Source organism: Arachis stenosperma, chromosome 8 (genome assembly GCF_014773155.1).
Source record: "Arachis stenosperma cultivar V10309 chromosome 8, arast.V10309.gnm1.PFL2, whole genome shotgun sequence".
Lineage (NCBI taxonomy): Eukaryota > Viridiplantae > Streptophyta > Magnoliopsida > Fabales > Fabaceae > Arachis > Arachis stenosperma.
The window spans coordinates 30,775,801-30,793,541 of NC_080384.1; the positions used below are offsets into that span (position 1 = coordinate 30,775,801).

The following is a 17,741-nucleotide window of genomic DNA, read 5'->3' on the forward strand; positions in this document are numbered from 1 at the left end:
TCTGCCATGGCAGGGTTTTCAGGATCATAAGCTTCTTCAGAAGCTACCTCTCTATTACTGTTGGATGCATGTTGCAATCCATTCAGATTCTGAGAGATCATGTTGACCTGTTGAGTCAACACTTTGTTCTGAGCCAATATGGCATTCAGAGCATCAATTTCAAGAACTCCTTTCTTCTGAGGGACCCCATTATTCACGGAATTCCTTTCAGAAGTATACATGAACTGGTTGTTTGTAACCATGTCAATGAGTTCTTGAGCCTCTTCAGGCGTTTTCTTCAGGTGAATAGATCCACCTGCAGAATGATCCAATGACATTTTCGAAAATTCAGAGAGACCATAATAGAATATATCTAATATGGTCCATTCTGAAAACATGTCAGATGGACATCTTTTAGTCAGCTGCTTGTATCTTTCCCCAGCTTCATAGAGGGATTCACCATCTTTTTGTTTGAAGGTTTGAACATCCACTCTCAGCTTGCTCAGCTTTTGAGGAGGAAAGAATTTGTCCAAGAATGCAGTGACAAGCTTATCCCATGAGTCCAGGCTGTCTTTGGGTTGTGAATCCAACCATACTCTAGCTCTGTCTCTTACAGCAAAAGGGAAAAGCAAGAGTCTGTAGACTTCAGGATTAACTCCATTTGTCTTTACAGTGTCACAGATCTGCAAGAACTCAGTTAAAAACTGGTAAGGATCTTCAGATGGAAGTCCATAAAACTTGCAGTTTTGTTGCATTAAAGCAACTAGTTGAGGCTTAAGCTCAAAGTTATTGGCTCCAATAGCAGGAATGGAGATGCTTCTTCCATCAAATTTGGATGTTGGCTTAGTGAAGTCACCAAGCATTCTCCTTGCATCATTATTATTATTTTCGGCCATCACCTCTTGTGCTAATGTTTCTGAAAGGTTGTTTCTGGATTGTTGTATTTTAGCTTCTCTTAATTTTCTCTTCAGAGTCCTTTCAGGTTCTGGATCAATTTCAACAAGAGTGCCTTTGTCCCTGTTCCTGCTCATATGAAAGAAAAGGGAACACAAAAAAAGAAAGAAGGAATCCTCTATGTCACAGTATAGAGATTCCTTTATGTTAGTAGAAAAAGAAAGGGGTAGAAGAAGAGGAATGGATTCGGATTTTTGATGAAGAGGGGTGAAGAGAAGTGTTAGTAATTAAATAATTAAATAGAAGAGGAAGAGAGAAGAGAAATTTCGAAAATAATTTTGAAAAGGAGTTAGTGATTTTCGAAAATTAGAGATAAAATGTAATTAAAATTAAAACATGAAACAATTAATTAATTAAAAAGAACTTTTTGAAAAAGAGAGAGATATTTTCGAAAATAGAAGAGGGAAAAGTAGTTAGGTGGTTTTGAAAAAGATAAGAAACAAACAAAAAGTTAGTTAGTTAATTGAAAAAGATTTGAAATTAAATTTGAAAAAGATAAGAAGATAGTAAGTTAGCTAAGATATTTTGAAATCAAATTTTGAAAAAAGATAAAAATTTTTGAAAAAGATCAAATAAAAGATAAAAAGATTTAATTTAAAAAATTTTGAAATTATTTACTTCACTAACAAGAAACTACAAGATAAGATTCTAGAACTTAAAGATTGAACCTTTCTTAACAAGAAAGTAACAAACTTCAAATTTTTGAACCAATCACATTAATTATTAGTGAATTTTCGAAAATTACATATAAAGATAAGAAAAAGATTTTGAAAATAATTTTGAAAAATATTTTTGAAATTTTCGAAAAATAGAAAAAATGAAAAAGATATGATTTTTGAAAAAAAAGATTTTGAAAAGATAAGATTTTTATGATTGAAATTTTGACTTGACTTGTAAGAAACAACTAATTTTGAAAATTTTTGACCAAGTCAACCCATAATTTCGAAATTTTGGAGAGAAATAAGGAAAAGATATTTTTTGATTTTTGAATTTTTAATTTATGAAAGAGAAAAACAACAAAAACATTTTATGCATGAAATTTTTGGATCAAAACAATGAATGCATGCAAGAGTGCTATGAATGTCAAGATGAACACCAAGAACACTTTGAAGATCATGATGAACATCAAGAACATAATTTTGAAAAATTTTTGATGCAAAGAAAATATGCAAGACACCAAACTTAGAAATCTTTAATGCATGGAAAATATGAATGCAAAAATGCACAAGAAAAACAAGAAAAGACACAAAACAAGAAATCATCAAGATCAAACAAGAGGACTTATCAAGAACAACTTGAAGATCATGAAGAACACTATGAATGCATGGGATTTTCGAAAATTGCAAGAAAAAATTTTAAAATCATGCAATTGACACCAAACTTAAAAATTGACTCAAGACTCAAACAAGAACACAAAATATTTTTGATTTTTATGATTTTCTAAATTTTTTTTTTTTGGATTTTTATTATTATTTTTCGAAAATAAAGTTTAAAAACACGAAAAATAAAAAGAAAAATTTTGAAAAAGATTTTTGAAAAGAAAATTACCTAATCTGAGCAACAAGATGAACCGTCAGTTGTCCATACTCGAACAATCCCCGGCAACGGCGCCAAAAACTTGGTGGACGAAATTGTGATCACTTGTTATTTGTTTATAAAGGATGTATACTCTTATGGCACTGTTTATTTTCTTCACAACTCCGTTCAACTAACCAGCAAGTGTACTGGGTCGTCCAAGTAATAACCTTACGTGAGTAAGGGTCGAATCCACAGAGATTGTTGGTATGAAGCAAGCTATGGTCACCTTGCAAATCTCAGTTAGGCGGATTAAACATTTGTAATAGTGATAATTGGATTGTTCTGATAAAAAGGAATAATAAAAGGGATAGAGATACTTATGTAGATTCGTTGGTGGGAATTTCAGATAAGCGGAATGGAGATGCTGTAGAGCTCTAAGACGCCTGCTCTCCCATTCCTTCTACCCAATCCTTCTTACTCCTTTCCATGGCAAGCTTTGTATAGGGGTTCACTATCAGCTGTGGCTACTTTCATTCCTCTCGGGGAAATAACCTGTACGGCTGTCACTCGCACAGCTAACCAGTCTGGAGGCATCACCCATGGTTGATAGCTACATCCCATCCTCGCAGTGAAAGCTAATGCACGCACTCTGTCACAGTACGGCCAATCACCGGTTGGTTCCCGCTCCTACTGGAATAGAATCCCTCTTTTGCGTTTGTCACTAACGCCCAGCAGGTTAAAGTTTGAAGCACGTCACAGTCATTCATGAACGGAATCCTACTCGGAATACCACAGACAAGGTGAGACTTTCCGGATTCCCAGGATCCTACTCGGAACACCACAGACAAGGTTGGACTTTCCGGATCCAGATGAATGCCGCCATCTATCTAGCTTATACCACGAAGATTCTGTTGGGGAATCTAAGAGATACACATTCAAGCTTTGTTGCATGTAGAACGGAAGTGGTTGTCAATCACGCGCGTTCATCAGTGAGAATAATAATGAGGGTTATCTAACTCATCATCATTCATCATGTTCTTGAGTACGAATGAATATCTTGGAATAAGAATAAGATAGAGCATTGAATGAAAGAAAATAGAACTTCATTAATCTTTGAGGTACAGCAGAGCTCCACACCCTTAATCTATGGTGTGCAGAAACTCCACCGTTGAAAATACATAAGCAAAAGGTTCAGGCATGGCCGAATGGCCAGCCCCCTAAACGTAATCACTAGATCAAAATACAATCCAGGATGTCTAATACAATAGTAAGAGGTCCTATATATACTAGACTAGCTACTAGGGTTTACATGAGTAAGTAATTGATGCATAAATCCACTTCCGGGGCCCACTTGGTGTATGCTTGGGCTGAGCTTGATCTATCCACGAGCTGAGGCTTCTCTTGGAGTTGAATTTCGAGTTGTGATGTGCTTTGGGCGTTCAACTCCGGATTATGACGTTTTTCTGGCGTTTAACTCCAGAAAGGAGCGTGTACTTGGCGTTCAACGCCAGTTTGCGTCGTCATTCTTCGAATAAAGTATGGACTATTATATATTGCTGGAAAGCCCTGGATGTCTACTTTCCAACGCCGTTGAGAGCGTGCCAATTGGAGGTCTGTAGCTCCAGAAAATCCATTTCGAGTGCAGGGAGGTCAGAATCCAACAGCATCAGCAGTCCTTTTGTCAGCCTTTTTCAGAGTTTTGCTCAAATCCCTCAATTTCAGTCAGAATTTACCTGAAATCACAGAAAAACACACAAACTCATAGTAAAGTCCAGAAATGTGAATTTAACATAAAAACTAATGAAAACATCCCTAAAAGTAGCTCAAACTTACTAAAAACTATATAAAAACAATGCCAAAAAGCGTATAAATTATCCGCTCATCATGGATGTCCTACTATGTTCGACGAAATAGAGCAGAGAGGCATCAACAGCACTGCCAACACTGACATGCAACAGCAGTGGCGCGTCCTCGGTAAGAAGGAGAAACACCTTGTTGATCGCACCTGGGTGGAACAACGTCGCCACGGCCAAGGGTGGGAAAGCTCCGATTAATGCGGCGTTCTGGAATGGTCTACGGAGATCGACTGTTGCCCGCACGTGTTGGATGACGGCGCGGCGTCCAATGAAGGCGGAGAAAAAGTTTACTCGATGAACCTGGAACTCTAGCGCAGCCGTGAATGGTTTTCAAATTTTGCTGCGGTAAAACCGTAAAAAGAGAGAATAGGGGTTGATTAGGGTGAATTTTTGGATGTTGTTGAAGTGAAATGAATTTTAGAGTCTAAGTCCAAGAAGAGCTGGCAGGTTTTTGGCTGGACCCCTCTTAATTTTCTAACATTATTGTTATTGTATATATTCTCTTTAAGTCTATTAAAAAATTAGCCAATGAGCCATATCTCACACGACATTCCGTCCCCTTTCTATTTCAAAGGTCTCGACCGAAGAAAAAATTGGTAAGTATGTGAAAAGTGTGCGAATATATATTGTGTATCTAGAATTGGACTGACAAAAAAATCTATTAAAAAATCAATGATAACATAATAATGAATAATAAATTTTTTTCCTTTTAGAAATGTGCCTTTTCTTGTTGGAGGTTCCCTCACTTTTAAGGTTGGTATAGTATGTGGACTATTATAGTAGCTAGTGGGGGCCACCTAGCTAGTTCAAGAATCATATCTAGGGCTAAGGGCTTGGCTTATTATTTATTACTTATTAGTTCTACTACATCATTATTTTTGGTATTATATCAATAATATGCCAACATAGTACAATTGGAAATTTTTTAGGATAAGTTTCCTCCATTCATATATATTAATTACAACTTACGGTACGGAAGTATCTTAGAGAAAGAGGCCTTTTCTCTTTCAGAGGAGACAAAAATTGTAACGAGGTAAAGAACATGGAAGCATAATTAACTGAAATTTCTTTTTATTTATTTATTTTTTTGGGCTTTGCAGTCATTACACCTGCCATTTCAACCCAGCACTTCAACAACACTTACAATTTTTAATAACATTTCGGTATAGTGGGCCTAACAAAAAATGGGCCCAACAAAAGACAGCCCTGTCGCTCCAAAATAGGTCCAAAATGACCAAAAATATTTAATATAATATAACTATATAATCATAAATCAGCCACTAAACTAACTTGGGTTGGTCGAGTGGTCAGCTCTCTCGTCTGCTTAAGTAAGTGTCGGAAGTTCGAACCTCCGCTTTATACATGCAACAACTCATTGGCCAGCAGGACGAATTAGTCCTTAACCTGTGAAACTATTGGAACAGGAATACTTAGAGACAAAGGAGCAAATGATTCCACACTCCAAACAATCAGAAGAAGAGACAGAAGACTGTTAGATGGATGTAGTCCTTGCTTTATACATAACTAAACAGTCATCACCTAATGTTCAAGCCAACCTATCTAATGCTTTGCTGAATCTTTAGTCTCAATCTCAACCCCCACCAAATTATGCTTTATAAAGTTCTTCAGGTCTAAAACTATCATTCACACGCAAATAAGATACCATTGAGTAGATTTAATAAAACATCCTCAATTCATTCTTTCTTTGATTCTAGCTAGTCCATTCCATTATGCTGGGAATAGCAGCATGTATGGTGTTAGTGAGTGTTGTAATTTATGCATATAAAAGAATAATGCCTCCTCCACCAAAGGGTCCTCCTGTTATTTCTTCACCAAGAATTAAGCTGAGAGATGGTAGACACTTGGCTTATAGCGAGAGGGGGGTCCTGAGAGAAAATGCTACATACAAGGTCATTCTTGTCCATGGCTATGACAGCTCCAAGGATATCTATTTGCCTCTTTCTCAAGTAAGAACTCCATTTGCCTCTCCAAGGATATTTAATTTGAAAAATGATTGCATATAATGAGAGTGACATACATGCAGGAAGTGATGGCAGAGCTGGGTTTGTACATTGTGACATATGATAGAGCAGGGTATGGAGAAAGTGATCCAAATCCAAAGCGCAATGTGAAGAGTGAAGCATTTGATATTCAAGAACTTGCTGATCAGTTGCACCTGGGTTCTAAATTCTATCTTATTGGGATGTCCATTGGAACATACCCTGTCTGGGCCTGTCTCAAATACATACCCCACAGGCATGCTAATTAATTTCACCGTAAATATTCACAAATAAGTTCTTGAAAAATTTTATAATAGATTAGATCTTTGAGATAAGTGAATGGTGAAAATTTGCATGTTATTATCTTGTTATAAAATTAATAATTAATAATTATTAGATGATAATTTAATGAAACATATAAAATCATTTAATCATTTTCAGTTACTAATTTCATACTGAAAATATCTGCATATGGTATCAACTGTGGAGAATGATTAACTGCTTGAGAAATGGAGAATTATTGCGTATGGTAAAAGTTGTTTTAGAGTTCTCTCCTGTTAGTTAGGCGTTGGTTATGTCTGTTTATGTTGTTTTCTATGAGACCAAAATCTTTGTTCCCGGATAATAACACCCCCAAGATATAACTGATTCTTAGATTGGCTTCTATGGTGATTAGGGCTGTGCTTTTTGTCTGATTATATTTAGTGCGACATAAACTTAAATGCAGTATTCTAGGTTGTCTTTATATTGGAGGGGTTATGGTTTTTTGGTGTTGGTGTTTTAGATATGTAGGTGTTGCTTAGGCAGTTAGGTCTTTTGGTTAGAGTTTTAGTTTGGGTGCATTATTATGGTTTTGAATATTTGTCTTTCTACCACTCTTTAAATAATCAAGAACTACTCTTATGGATTTATTAAAACAAATAAAATAACTGGATACGAGTCTTTACCTAAAAATAATCAATTAAATCTCTAGATTTATAAAGTCGACTTACTTGATATATTTTTTAGATTTATTAATACTTTTAATCTTAAAGACGTATAACCCTATAATTTCATCTCAAAATTTTTAGAGGCCTATTTTATGAAAATAATTGATATTTCTAATTTTAAGGAATTATAATTCTATAATTTCATCTCAAAAGTACTTTTAATTTTAAGGATCTATAATTCTATAATTTGATTAATTTTATCTCAAATTTTTTAGAGATCTATTTTGTGAAAAATAATTGATATTTCTAATTCTAAGAAATTATAATTTTATAATTTCATCCCAAAAGTACTTTTAATTTTAAAGACTTATAACTCTATAATTTCATCTCAACATTTTTTAGAAGCTTATTTTGTGAAAAATAATTAATACTTTTAATTTTAAATACCTATAACTCTATAATCTCAAAAATACTTTTAATTTTAATGACCTATAACACTATAACTTCATTTCAAAATGTTTAGAGGTCTATTTTCTGAAGAGTAGTTGATACTTGATAGCATTGATGGTTGGTGCAGGTTACTTTTATTGATTTATAAAAAATAAAAAAAATAAAAAGATCTAGATTTATAAATTCGACGATTTACTTGATATATTTTCTAGACTTATTAATACTTTTAATTTTAAGGACGTATAACTCTATAATTTCATCTCAAAATTTGTTAGAGGCCTATTTTATGAAAAATAATTGATTTTCTAATTCTAAAAAATTATAAATCTATAATTTTATCAAAAGTATTTTTAATTTTAAGGACCTACAAGACTACAACTTTATAGTTTCATCTCAAAATCTTTTAGAAGTCTATTTTGTAAAACTAAAAAGTGATTAGTACTTTTAATTTTAAAGACCTATAAATCTATAATTTTATCTCAAAAATACTTTTAGTTTCAAGAACCTATAACTCTATAATTTCAACTCAAAATTTGTAGAGGTCTATTTTCTGAAAATCAGTTGATGCTTGATAGCAGTGATGGTTGGTGCAGGCTAGCTGGTGTATCACTAGTAGTTCCAGTGATAAATTTCTGGTGGTCTTATTTTCCTCCAAAATTGGTGAAGCGGGAATTTGAGAAGCAACTTAAAAGGGACCAATGGAAACTGCGGATTGCCCACTATGCCCCTGGATTCGTGCTTTATTGTTGGATGACCCAGAAGTTCTTCCCTCGTGATTCTATATCTGAGAGACACCCTATACTTCTTAACAAACGAGACCTGGAAACTATGCAGCAAATGTCACAAGTACCTATGCCCAATCAGGTGCAATTTCCATTGCTACCTACTTTCATAGAGTTTAATTTGTTATATTTACATAAATAAAACTCAATAATATAGTGAATCAATTGATGTTGCAGCATAAGATACGGCAGCAAGGTGAATATGAATCTTTGTATCGAGATATGATGGTGCATTTTGGAGACTGGGAATTTGACCCTATGGAGCTTCAAAATCCTACAAAGTAATGCTAGAAGTGAAATTTATACCTTAGATAATTTTAGAATCCCAAAATCTTTAAATACTAATTCTGGAATTGGTTGTAATAATGTTAATGTTCAGCAATTTCAAACTAAATCCATTGTACTCAACAATGGGCCTATTTCTAATTTTAGTAATTCACATATATTAGACTCATATTTGGATCTGGCCTTTAGTTCTCCGGTTAATAAAAATAAAGATGTGCAATTATGACATAAGAGGTGAGGCCAGACCATAGTGATATTCACATTGGTCTTACTATTCTTAATCAAACTTATAATTTTTTGGTTCTGCTGCTAAATTTCAACATGTATGTGAAATCTGCTCTATAACAAAAATGCATCACTTACTTTTTTCTGTCTCTAAAACTTGCTATACACAGCCCTTACAACTTATTTTTGTAGACATTTGGAGACCAGCCCCCATGAACTCTAAAATAAATTTTGATACTATATATGTTTTATTAATGCATATACAAAATATACTTGTCTTTATTTGCTAACTAACAAACTACAAGCATTCGTTGCATTTCAAAATTATAAAGCTTTTATGGAGACGCAAAGTGGTCACAAAATTAAAGCAATACAATCGGATAAAGGTATGAAATTTTTTTTAAAAAATTTTACTTTATTCTTGGTATCAGAAGGCATTTTGCACAAGTAATTTTGTGGTTACACACAACATCAACAAAGAAGTGCGAAAAGAAAGCATAGGCACATCATAGAGATGGACCTATTTTTACTTGCCACAGCTTCTTGTCCATGAATTTCTGGGAGAATGTCTTCATTAGTGCAGTTTATATCATCAATAGACTCCTTACGAAAGTGTTGCAAGATAGAAGTCCTTACGAAATATTATTTAATAAAAAATCAACTACAATTTTTTTAAAATTTTTTGTTGTGCTGGTTACCTTTCTTAAGACCATATAATAAAGTAAAGTTTGTATATAAATTAGAACAATGTTTGTTTTTAAGGTATGATGCTAATCACAAAAGTGTACTTAGCAAGACATGTTAATTTTAATAAATTTGTATTTTTCTATAGTAATATTTTCTAAGTTTGATTCTTCTTCTAAAAATTCTGAATCTGTAGCATTAGTTGAGAATCTTATTTTTTATATCATTCTACCAATTTATATAGCCTCTTTTCCTCTTTTTCTCTTAATTAGTACATCATCTCATTAATCTCTTGATCAACTTCCTTGTTTAGAACAACCTAACAATTGTCCATTCACTTCTACATCTACATCAAACATTTTATCTAACAACACAACTTTACATTTAGTATCTAGTACATTAGATTCATCTATACCAATTGGGGATATTGATATTGTCTTACCTCCTATCTCTCCAACTCCAGTGCTACCTAGTAACACTCATGCCATGGTAACTAGATCAAAATCTAGAATTACTAAACCAAGAGCTTTAGCTACTATAACTACTTCCAAATTTATAATCATTGATTGATTTGATACACAACATTCCTAAAATTGTAGCTCAAACTCTAGCCTCTTCACACTGAAAACAAGCCATGAATATTGAATTTTAAGTATTTATAAAGTATCAAACATGGACTCTTAAAGAACTACCCCTAAATGCTACCATCATAGAAAGCAAATGGATTTTGCCATTAAAATGATCAATTTAAAAATATTCTAAAAGACAAAGCTAGACTAGTTGGTAAAAATTTTCATCAAACAGAGGAAATAGATTATGAACAGGTTTATAACCCAATTGTGAGGTCTAGCACAGTTTGAATTGTTTTTAGTATTACTGTCTTTTTAGGTTGATCTTTATGATAATTTGGTTTTAATAATGTATTTTTTAACGGTAAACTAGAAAAAACTGTCTATTTAGCTAAACAAGCAGGTTACTCTCATTCAAATACATCCTTAGTTTGCTGTTTAAATAAGGCTTTCTATGGTTTGAAGCAAGCTCCACGAACTTGTTTTAATACTTTAGCCAAAATTTTAGCCAAATTTGGATTTAAGAATGTCAAATCTGATATTTTTTGTTTATTAAATATAATTTTTTTTGTTTACTTAATTGTGTATGTTAGTTGATGATATTATCGTAATTGGTAATAATATGAATGAAATTAATACTCTTATATTTGATCTCAATAAAAAAATTTTTGAAAGATTTGGGACAATTCAGCTTTTTTTGGGCCTGAAAGCAAATTATTTGCCACAAGAAAATTGATTAATTACTCAATCTAAATATGCATCAGAATTATTAAAAAGATCAATTATAGAGGACTCAAATCTCATGTCTACTCCTATGATATTTAATCTTAAGATGTCTATCAATGACTCAAAATTCTTTGATAATTCAAAACTTTATAGGTCTATAGTAGGTGGCTTACAATATTTAATTCTTATTAGGCCAGATTTATCATACTCGATTAATAAAGTATCTCAATATATGTACCAATCCATATTACACCATTAAAAGCGTGTGAAAATAATTTTGAGATATCTAAAAGGAACTTTGAATCATGACTTATTTTTCATAAAATCTACTAATTTTTGTCCTTTTTTTTTTGCAGATTTTAATTGGGTTGGTGACTTAGATGATAGAAAATTTATTACAAATTTTTGTGTGTGTCTTGGCAACAATCTAATCTTATGGAAGAGTAATAAACAAACCAAACTCAATAAGAGCAATATTGAAACAGAATACAGATTTATAGCTGCTGCACAAATCGAAATTATATCTCTTCAACAGTTGTTCGAAAAGCTGCACATTCTTAAAAATATTTCACATATCATCTACTGTGATAACTAATTCACTTGCCTTTTAACTGCTAATCTTGTCCTCTATAGCAGGTACAAATACTTGGAGTTAGACTTACACTTTATCAAATATATAGACAATCACAGAAAATTTTTTACCATGCATATATCTTCATCAGATCAGATCGCAAATATTTTAACTAAATTTTTCTTTTAAATGAATCATCCATTTAGTATAAAAAGAATCATCTATTAGTTTAACATAAGAAATATGTGACAAAATTTTTTGCATAAACATTCAAGTTACCTATAAAAAGAAAGATATTAAGTATGACCAAAATAAAATACATCCAATTCTTAAAATATTATAAAAATTCACAATTGTAATCCAAGAAAAATCTCAAAATATATTAAAAATATTTCAAACGGTAACATCATCACATCACATGTATACATTATAATGGATTCCACTCTTTGCATAATTTTTAGGTATCCGGACTCAAATAGTGAAGAGGCTAATAAGAATTGTTAGCATTCTTTACTTCCAACAATTAAAAAGGTTTCCCTTGGTTTTAACAATTTAAACCCCTCAATATGATTTAGAGAAACACGCAAAAACAGAACAACATCCGAACATGATACACTATAAAGTCCACTTTTCATGCCATTCAACCATAACAATCCAAGGAATTTTTCAACCTAGGCACAATTTAAAATCAAGATTCAAAATTAAAATCATAAAAAAATAATTTTATTATTTCTAACTTCCCCAAAAAGAAAAAAACACAGAGAACTGTCCTAATAAGACCCAAGGACAAAAACATCAAAGACCCAAAATTCCAAAATCTAAAAATCTAAGACCTTGAAGCAACAAAACAAGAAATTTGAATAACTGGGCTAAAACCTCATAATCATCAATTTGATTAGTTTCTCTATCGAATTAAGATTCCTCTTGTTTCATTTGTTGGCAATTGTTTATTTGGATTGTCTACTTATCATTGGATTACTTGTGGTTAAGATTATCTATATATTCATATATAAAAATTAAGTCAATTTGTTGAACCAACTAACACATATTATATATATAGACTGAAGAATTATTGAGGTGGCCCTCTGGCAGGTGCAGATTAATGCCGTTGTACAACAATTCTATAAAGAAATTTAGTAATTTATGAGTTCACTCAGCTTAATACAACTACAACAATATTCCAAACTAACTAGTTGTATTCATACTTAGAAAAAGTGGGTGTTGTACCATTGTATTCAAAAGTACCTAGTTGATCAAAAGCCACACCAGTTATTTAACCTTTAGTAAAAAAAAAAAAAACTTCGCACCACCATCAGCAAGTATCATCCACGGTACTTAAACCCTCCATCAATGAAAACCAACTATTAAATACTTACTAATTAGTTATGTGAAGGGAGGTTTTGAAGTTAGAGCAGTGGATGTCCTACTATGTTCGACGAAATAGAGCAGAGAGGCATCAACAGCACTGCCAACACTGACATGCAACAGCAGTGGCGCGTCCTCGGTAAGAAGGAGAAACACCTTGTTGATCGCACCTGGGTGGAGCAACGTCGCCACGGCCAAGGGTGGGAAAGCTCCGATTAATGCGGCGTTCTGGAATGGTCTACGGAGATCGACTGTTGCCCGCACGTGTTGGATGACGGCGCGGCGTCCAATGAAGGCAGAGAAAAAGTTTACTCGATGAACCTGGAACTCTAGCGCAGCCGTGAATGGTTTTCAAATTTTGCTGCGATAAAACCGTAAAAAGAGAGAATAGGGGTTGATTAGGGTGAATTTTTGGATGTTGTTGAAGTGAAATGAATTTTAGAGTCTAAGTCCAAGAAGAGCTGGCAGGTTTTTGGCTGGACCCCTCTTAATTTTCTAACATTATTGTTATTGTATATATTCTCTTTAAGTCTATTAAAAAATTAGCCAATGAGCCATATCTCACACGACATTCCGTCCCCTTTCTATTTCAAAGGTCTCGACCGAAGAAAAAAATTGGTAAGTATGTGAAAAGTGTGCGAATATATATTGTGTATCTAGAATTGGACTGACAAAAAAAATCTATTAAAAAATCAATGATAACATAATAATGAATAATAAATTTTTTTCCTTTTAGAAATGTGCCTTTTCTTGTTGGAGGTTCCCTCACTTTTAAGGTTGGTATAGTATGTGGACTATTATAGTAGCTAGTGGGGGCCACCTAGCTAGTTCAAGAATCATATCTAGGGCTAAGGGCTTGGCTTATTATTTATTACTTATTAGTTCTACTACATCATTATTTTTGGTATTATATCAATAATATGCCAACATAGTACAATTGGAAATTTTTTAGGATAAGTTTCCTCCATTCATATATATTAATTACAACTTACGGTACGGAAGTATCTTAGAGAAAGAGGCCTTTTCTCTTTCAGAGGAGACAAAAATTGTAACGAGGTAAAGAACATGGAAGCATAATTAACTGAAATTTCTTTTTATTTATTTATTTTTTTGGGCTTTGCAGTCATTACACCTGCCATTTCAACCCAGCACTTCAACAACACTTACAATTTTTAATAACATTTCGGTATAGTGGGCCTAACAAAAATGGGCCCAACAAAAGACAGCCCTGTCGCTCCAAAATAGGTCCAAAATGACCAAAAATATTTAATATAATATAACTATATAATCATAAATCAGCCACTAAACTAACTTGGGTTGGTCGAGTGGTCAGCTCTCTCGTCTGCTTAAGTAAGTGTCGGAAGTTCGAACCTCCGCTTTATACATGCAACAACTCATTGGCCAGCAGGACGAATTAGTCCTTAACCTGTGAAACTATTGGAACAGGAATACTTAGAGACAAAGGAGCAAATGATTCCACACTCCAAACAATCAGAAGAAGAGACAGAAGACTGTTAGATGGATGTAGTCCTTGCTTTATACATAACTAAACAGTCATCACCTAATGTTCAAGCCAACCTATCTAATGCTTTGCTGAATCTTTAGTCTCAATCTCAACCCCCACCAAATTATGCTTTATAAAGTTTTTCAGGTCTAAAACTATCATTCACACGCAAATAAGATACCATTGAGTAGATTTAATAAAACATCCTCAATTCATTCTTTCTTTGATTCTAGCTAGTCCATTCCATTATGCTGGGAATAGCAGCATGTATGGTGTTAGTGAGTGTTGTAATTTATGCATATAAAAGAATAATGCCTCCTCCACCAAAGGGTCCTCCTGTTATTTCTTCACCAAGAATTAAGCTGAGAGATGGTAGACACTTGGCTTATAGCGAGAGGGGGGTCCTGAGAGAAAATGCTACATACAAGGTCATTCTTGTCCATGGCTATGACAGCTCCAAAGATATCTATTTGCCTCTTTCTCAAGTAAGAACTCCATTTGCCTCTCCAAGGATATTTAATTTGAAAAATGATTGCATATAATGAGAGTGACATACATGCAGGAAGTGATGGCAGAGCTGGGTTTGTACATTGTGACATATGATAGAGCAGGGTATGGAGAAAGTGATCCAAATCCAAAGCGCAATGTGAAGAGTGAAGCATTTGATATTCAAGAACTTGCTGATCAGTTGCACCTGGGTTCTAAATTCTATCTTATTGGGATGTCCATTGGAACATACCCTGTCTGGGCCTGTCTCAAATACATACCCCACAGGCATGCTAATTAATTTCACCGTAAATATTCACAAATAAGTTCTTGAAAAATTTTATAATAGATTAGATCTTTGAGATAAGTGAATGGTGAAAATTTGCATGTTATTATCTTGTTATAAAATTAATAATTAATAATTATTAGATGATAATTTAATGAAACATATAAAATCATTTAATCATTTTCAGTTACTAATTTCATACTGAAAATATCTGCATATGGTATCAACTGTGGAGAATGATTAACTGCTTGAGAAATGGAGAATTATTGCGTATGGTAAAAGTTGTTTTAGAGTTCTCTCCTGTTAGTTAGGCGTTGGTTATGTCTGTTTATGTTGTTTTCTATGAGACCAAAATCTTTGTTCCCGGATAATAACACCCCCAAGATATAACTGATTCTTAGATTGGCTTCTATGGTGATTAGGGCTGTGCTTTTTGTCTGATTATATTTAGTGCGACATAAACTTAAATGCAGTATTCTAGGTTGTCTTTATATTGGAGGGGTTATGGTTTTTTGGTGTTGGTGTTTTAGATATGTAGGTGTTGCTTAGGCAGTTAGGTCTTTTGGTTAGAGTTTTAGTTTGGGTGCATTATTATGGTTTTGAATATTTGTCTTTCTACCACTCTTTAAATAATCAAGAACTACTCTTATGGATTTATTAAAACAAATAAAATAACTGGATACGAGTCTTTACCTAAAAATAATCAATTAAATCTCTAGATTTATAAAGTCGACTTACTTGATATATTTTTTAGATTTATTAATACTTTTAATCTTAAAGACGTATAACCCTATAATTTCATCTCAAATTTTTTAGAGGCCTATTTTATGAAAATAATTGATATTTCTAATTTTAAGGAATTATAATTCTATAATTTCATCTCAAAAGTACTTTTAATTTTAAGGATCTATAATTCTATAATTTGATTAATTTTATCTCAAATTTTTTAGAGATCTATTTTGTGAAAAATAATTGATATTTCTAATTCTAAGAAATTATAATTTTATAATTTCATCCCAAAAGTACTTTTAATTTTAAGGACTTATAACTCTATAATTTCATCTCAACATTTTTTAGAAGCTTATTTTGTGAAAAATAATTAATACTTTTAATTTTAAATACCTATAACTCTATAATCTCAAAAATACTTTTAATTTTTAATGACCTATAACACTATAACTTCATTTCAAAATGTTTAGAGGTCTATTTTCTGAAGAGTAGTTGATACTTGATAGCATTGATGGTTGGTGCAGGTTACTTTTATTGATTTATAAAAAAATAAAAAAAAATAAAAAGATCTAGATTTATAAATTCGACGATTTACTTGATATATTTTCTAGACTTATTAATACTTTTAATTTTAAGGACGTATAACTCTATAATTTCATCTCAAAATTTGTTAGAGGCCTATTTTATGAAAAATAATTGATTTTCTAATCCTAAAAAATTATAAATCTATAATTTTATCAAAAGTATTTTTAATTTTAAGGACCTACAAGACTACAACTTTATAGTTTCATCTCAAAATCTTTTAGAAGTCTATTTTGTAAAAACTAAAAAGTGATTAGTACTTTTAATTTTAAAGACCTATAAATCTATAATTTTATCTCAAAAATACTTTTAGTTTCAAGAACCTATAACTCTATAATTTCAACTCAAAATTTGTAGAGGTCTATTTTCTGAAAATCAGTTGATGCTTGATAGCAGTGATGGTTGGTGCAGGCTAGCTGGTGTATCACTAGTAGTTCCAGTGATAAATTTCTGGTGGTCTTATTTTCCTCCAAAATTGGTGAAGCGGGAATTTGAGAAGCAACTTAAAAGGGACCAATGGAAACTGCGGATTGCCCACTATGCCCCTGGATTCGTGCTTTATTGTTGGATGACCCAGAAGTTCTTCCCTCGTGATTCTATATCTGAGAGACACCCTATACTTCTTAACAAACGAGACCTGGAAACTATGCAGTAAATGTCACAAGTACCTATGCCCAATCAGGTGCAATTTCCATTGCTACCTACTTTCATAGAGTTTAATTTGTTATATTTACATAAATAAAACTCAATAATATAGTGAATCAATTGATGTTGCAGCATAAGATACGGCAGCAAGGTGAATATGAATCTTTGTATCGAGATATGATGGTGCATTTTGGAGACTGGGAATTTGACCCTATGGAGCTTCAAAATCCTACAAAGTAATGCTAGAAGTGAAATTTATACCTTAGATAATTTTAGAATCCCAAAATCTTTAAATACTAATTCTGGAATTGGTTGTAATAATGTTAATGTTCAGCAGTTTCAAACTAAATCCATTGTACTCAACAATGGGCCTATTTCTAATTTTAGTAATTCACATATATTAGACTCATATTTGGATCTGGCCTTTAGTTCTCCGGTTAATAAAAATAAAGATGTGCAATTATGACATAAGAGGTGAGGCCAGACCATAGTGATATTCACATTGGTCTTACTATTCTTAATCAAACTTATAATTTTTTGGTTCTGCTGCTAAATTTCAACATGTATGTGAAATCTGCTCTATAACAAAGATGCATCACTTACTTTTTTCTGTCTC

The 17,741-nt window shown here is 32.6% G+C and overlaps 1 protein-coding gene and 1 pseudogene across 1 annotated transcript; both read left to right on the plus strand.

Annotated features, from left to right (window-relative positions):
* The first annotated feature begins 4,349 nt into the window (after nt 1-4,349).
* Nucleotides 4,350-8,753, plus strand: LOC130945778 (uncharacterized). Its single transcript, XM_057874481.1, has 6 exons — nt 4,350-4,486; nt 5,021-5,060; nt 6,023-6,274; nt 6,352-6,563; nt 8,280-8,550; nt 8,646-8,753. Exons 1-6 carry the CDS (start codon nt 4,350-4,352, stop codon nt 8,751-8,753), a joined length of 1,020 nt encoding a protein of 339 aa, XP_057730464.1.
* Nucleotides 8,754-12,956: 4,203 nt separating this feature from the next.
* On the plus strand, nt 12,957-17,365 carry LOC130945779 (uncharacterized; annotated as a pseudogene).
* Nucleotides 17,366-17,741: the final 376 nt, after the last annotated feature.

Coding starts and splice junctions, on each gene's coding strand:
- LOC130945778 (XM_057874481.1), top strand. CDS start 4,350: ATGTTCGACGAAATAGAGCAGAGAGGCATCAACAGCACTGCCAACACT. Junction 4,487..5,020: donor CAACGTCGCCACGGCCAAGG/GTGGGAAAGCTC, acceptor TTTTCCTTTTAG/AAATGTGCCTTTTCTTGTTG. Junction 8,551..8,645: donor AAGTACCTATGCCCAATCAG/GTGCAATTTCCA, acceptor TTGATGTTGCAG/CATAAGATACGGCAGCAAGG.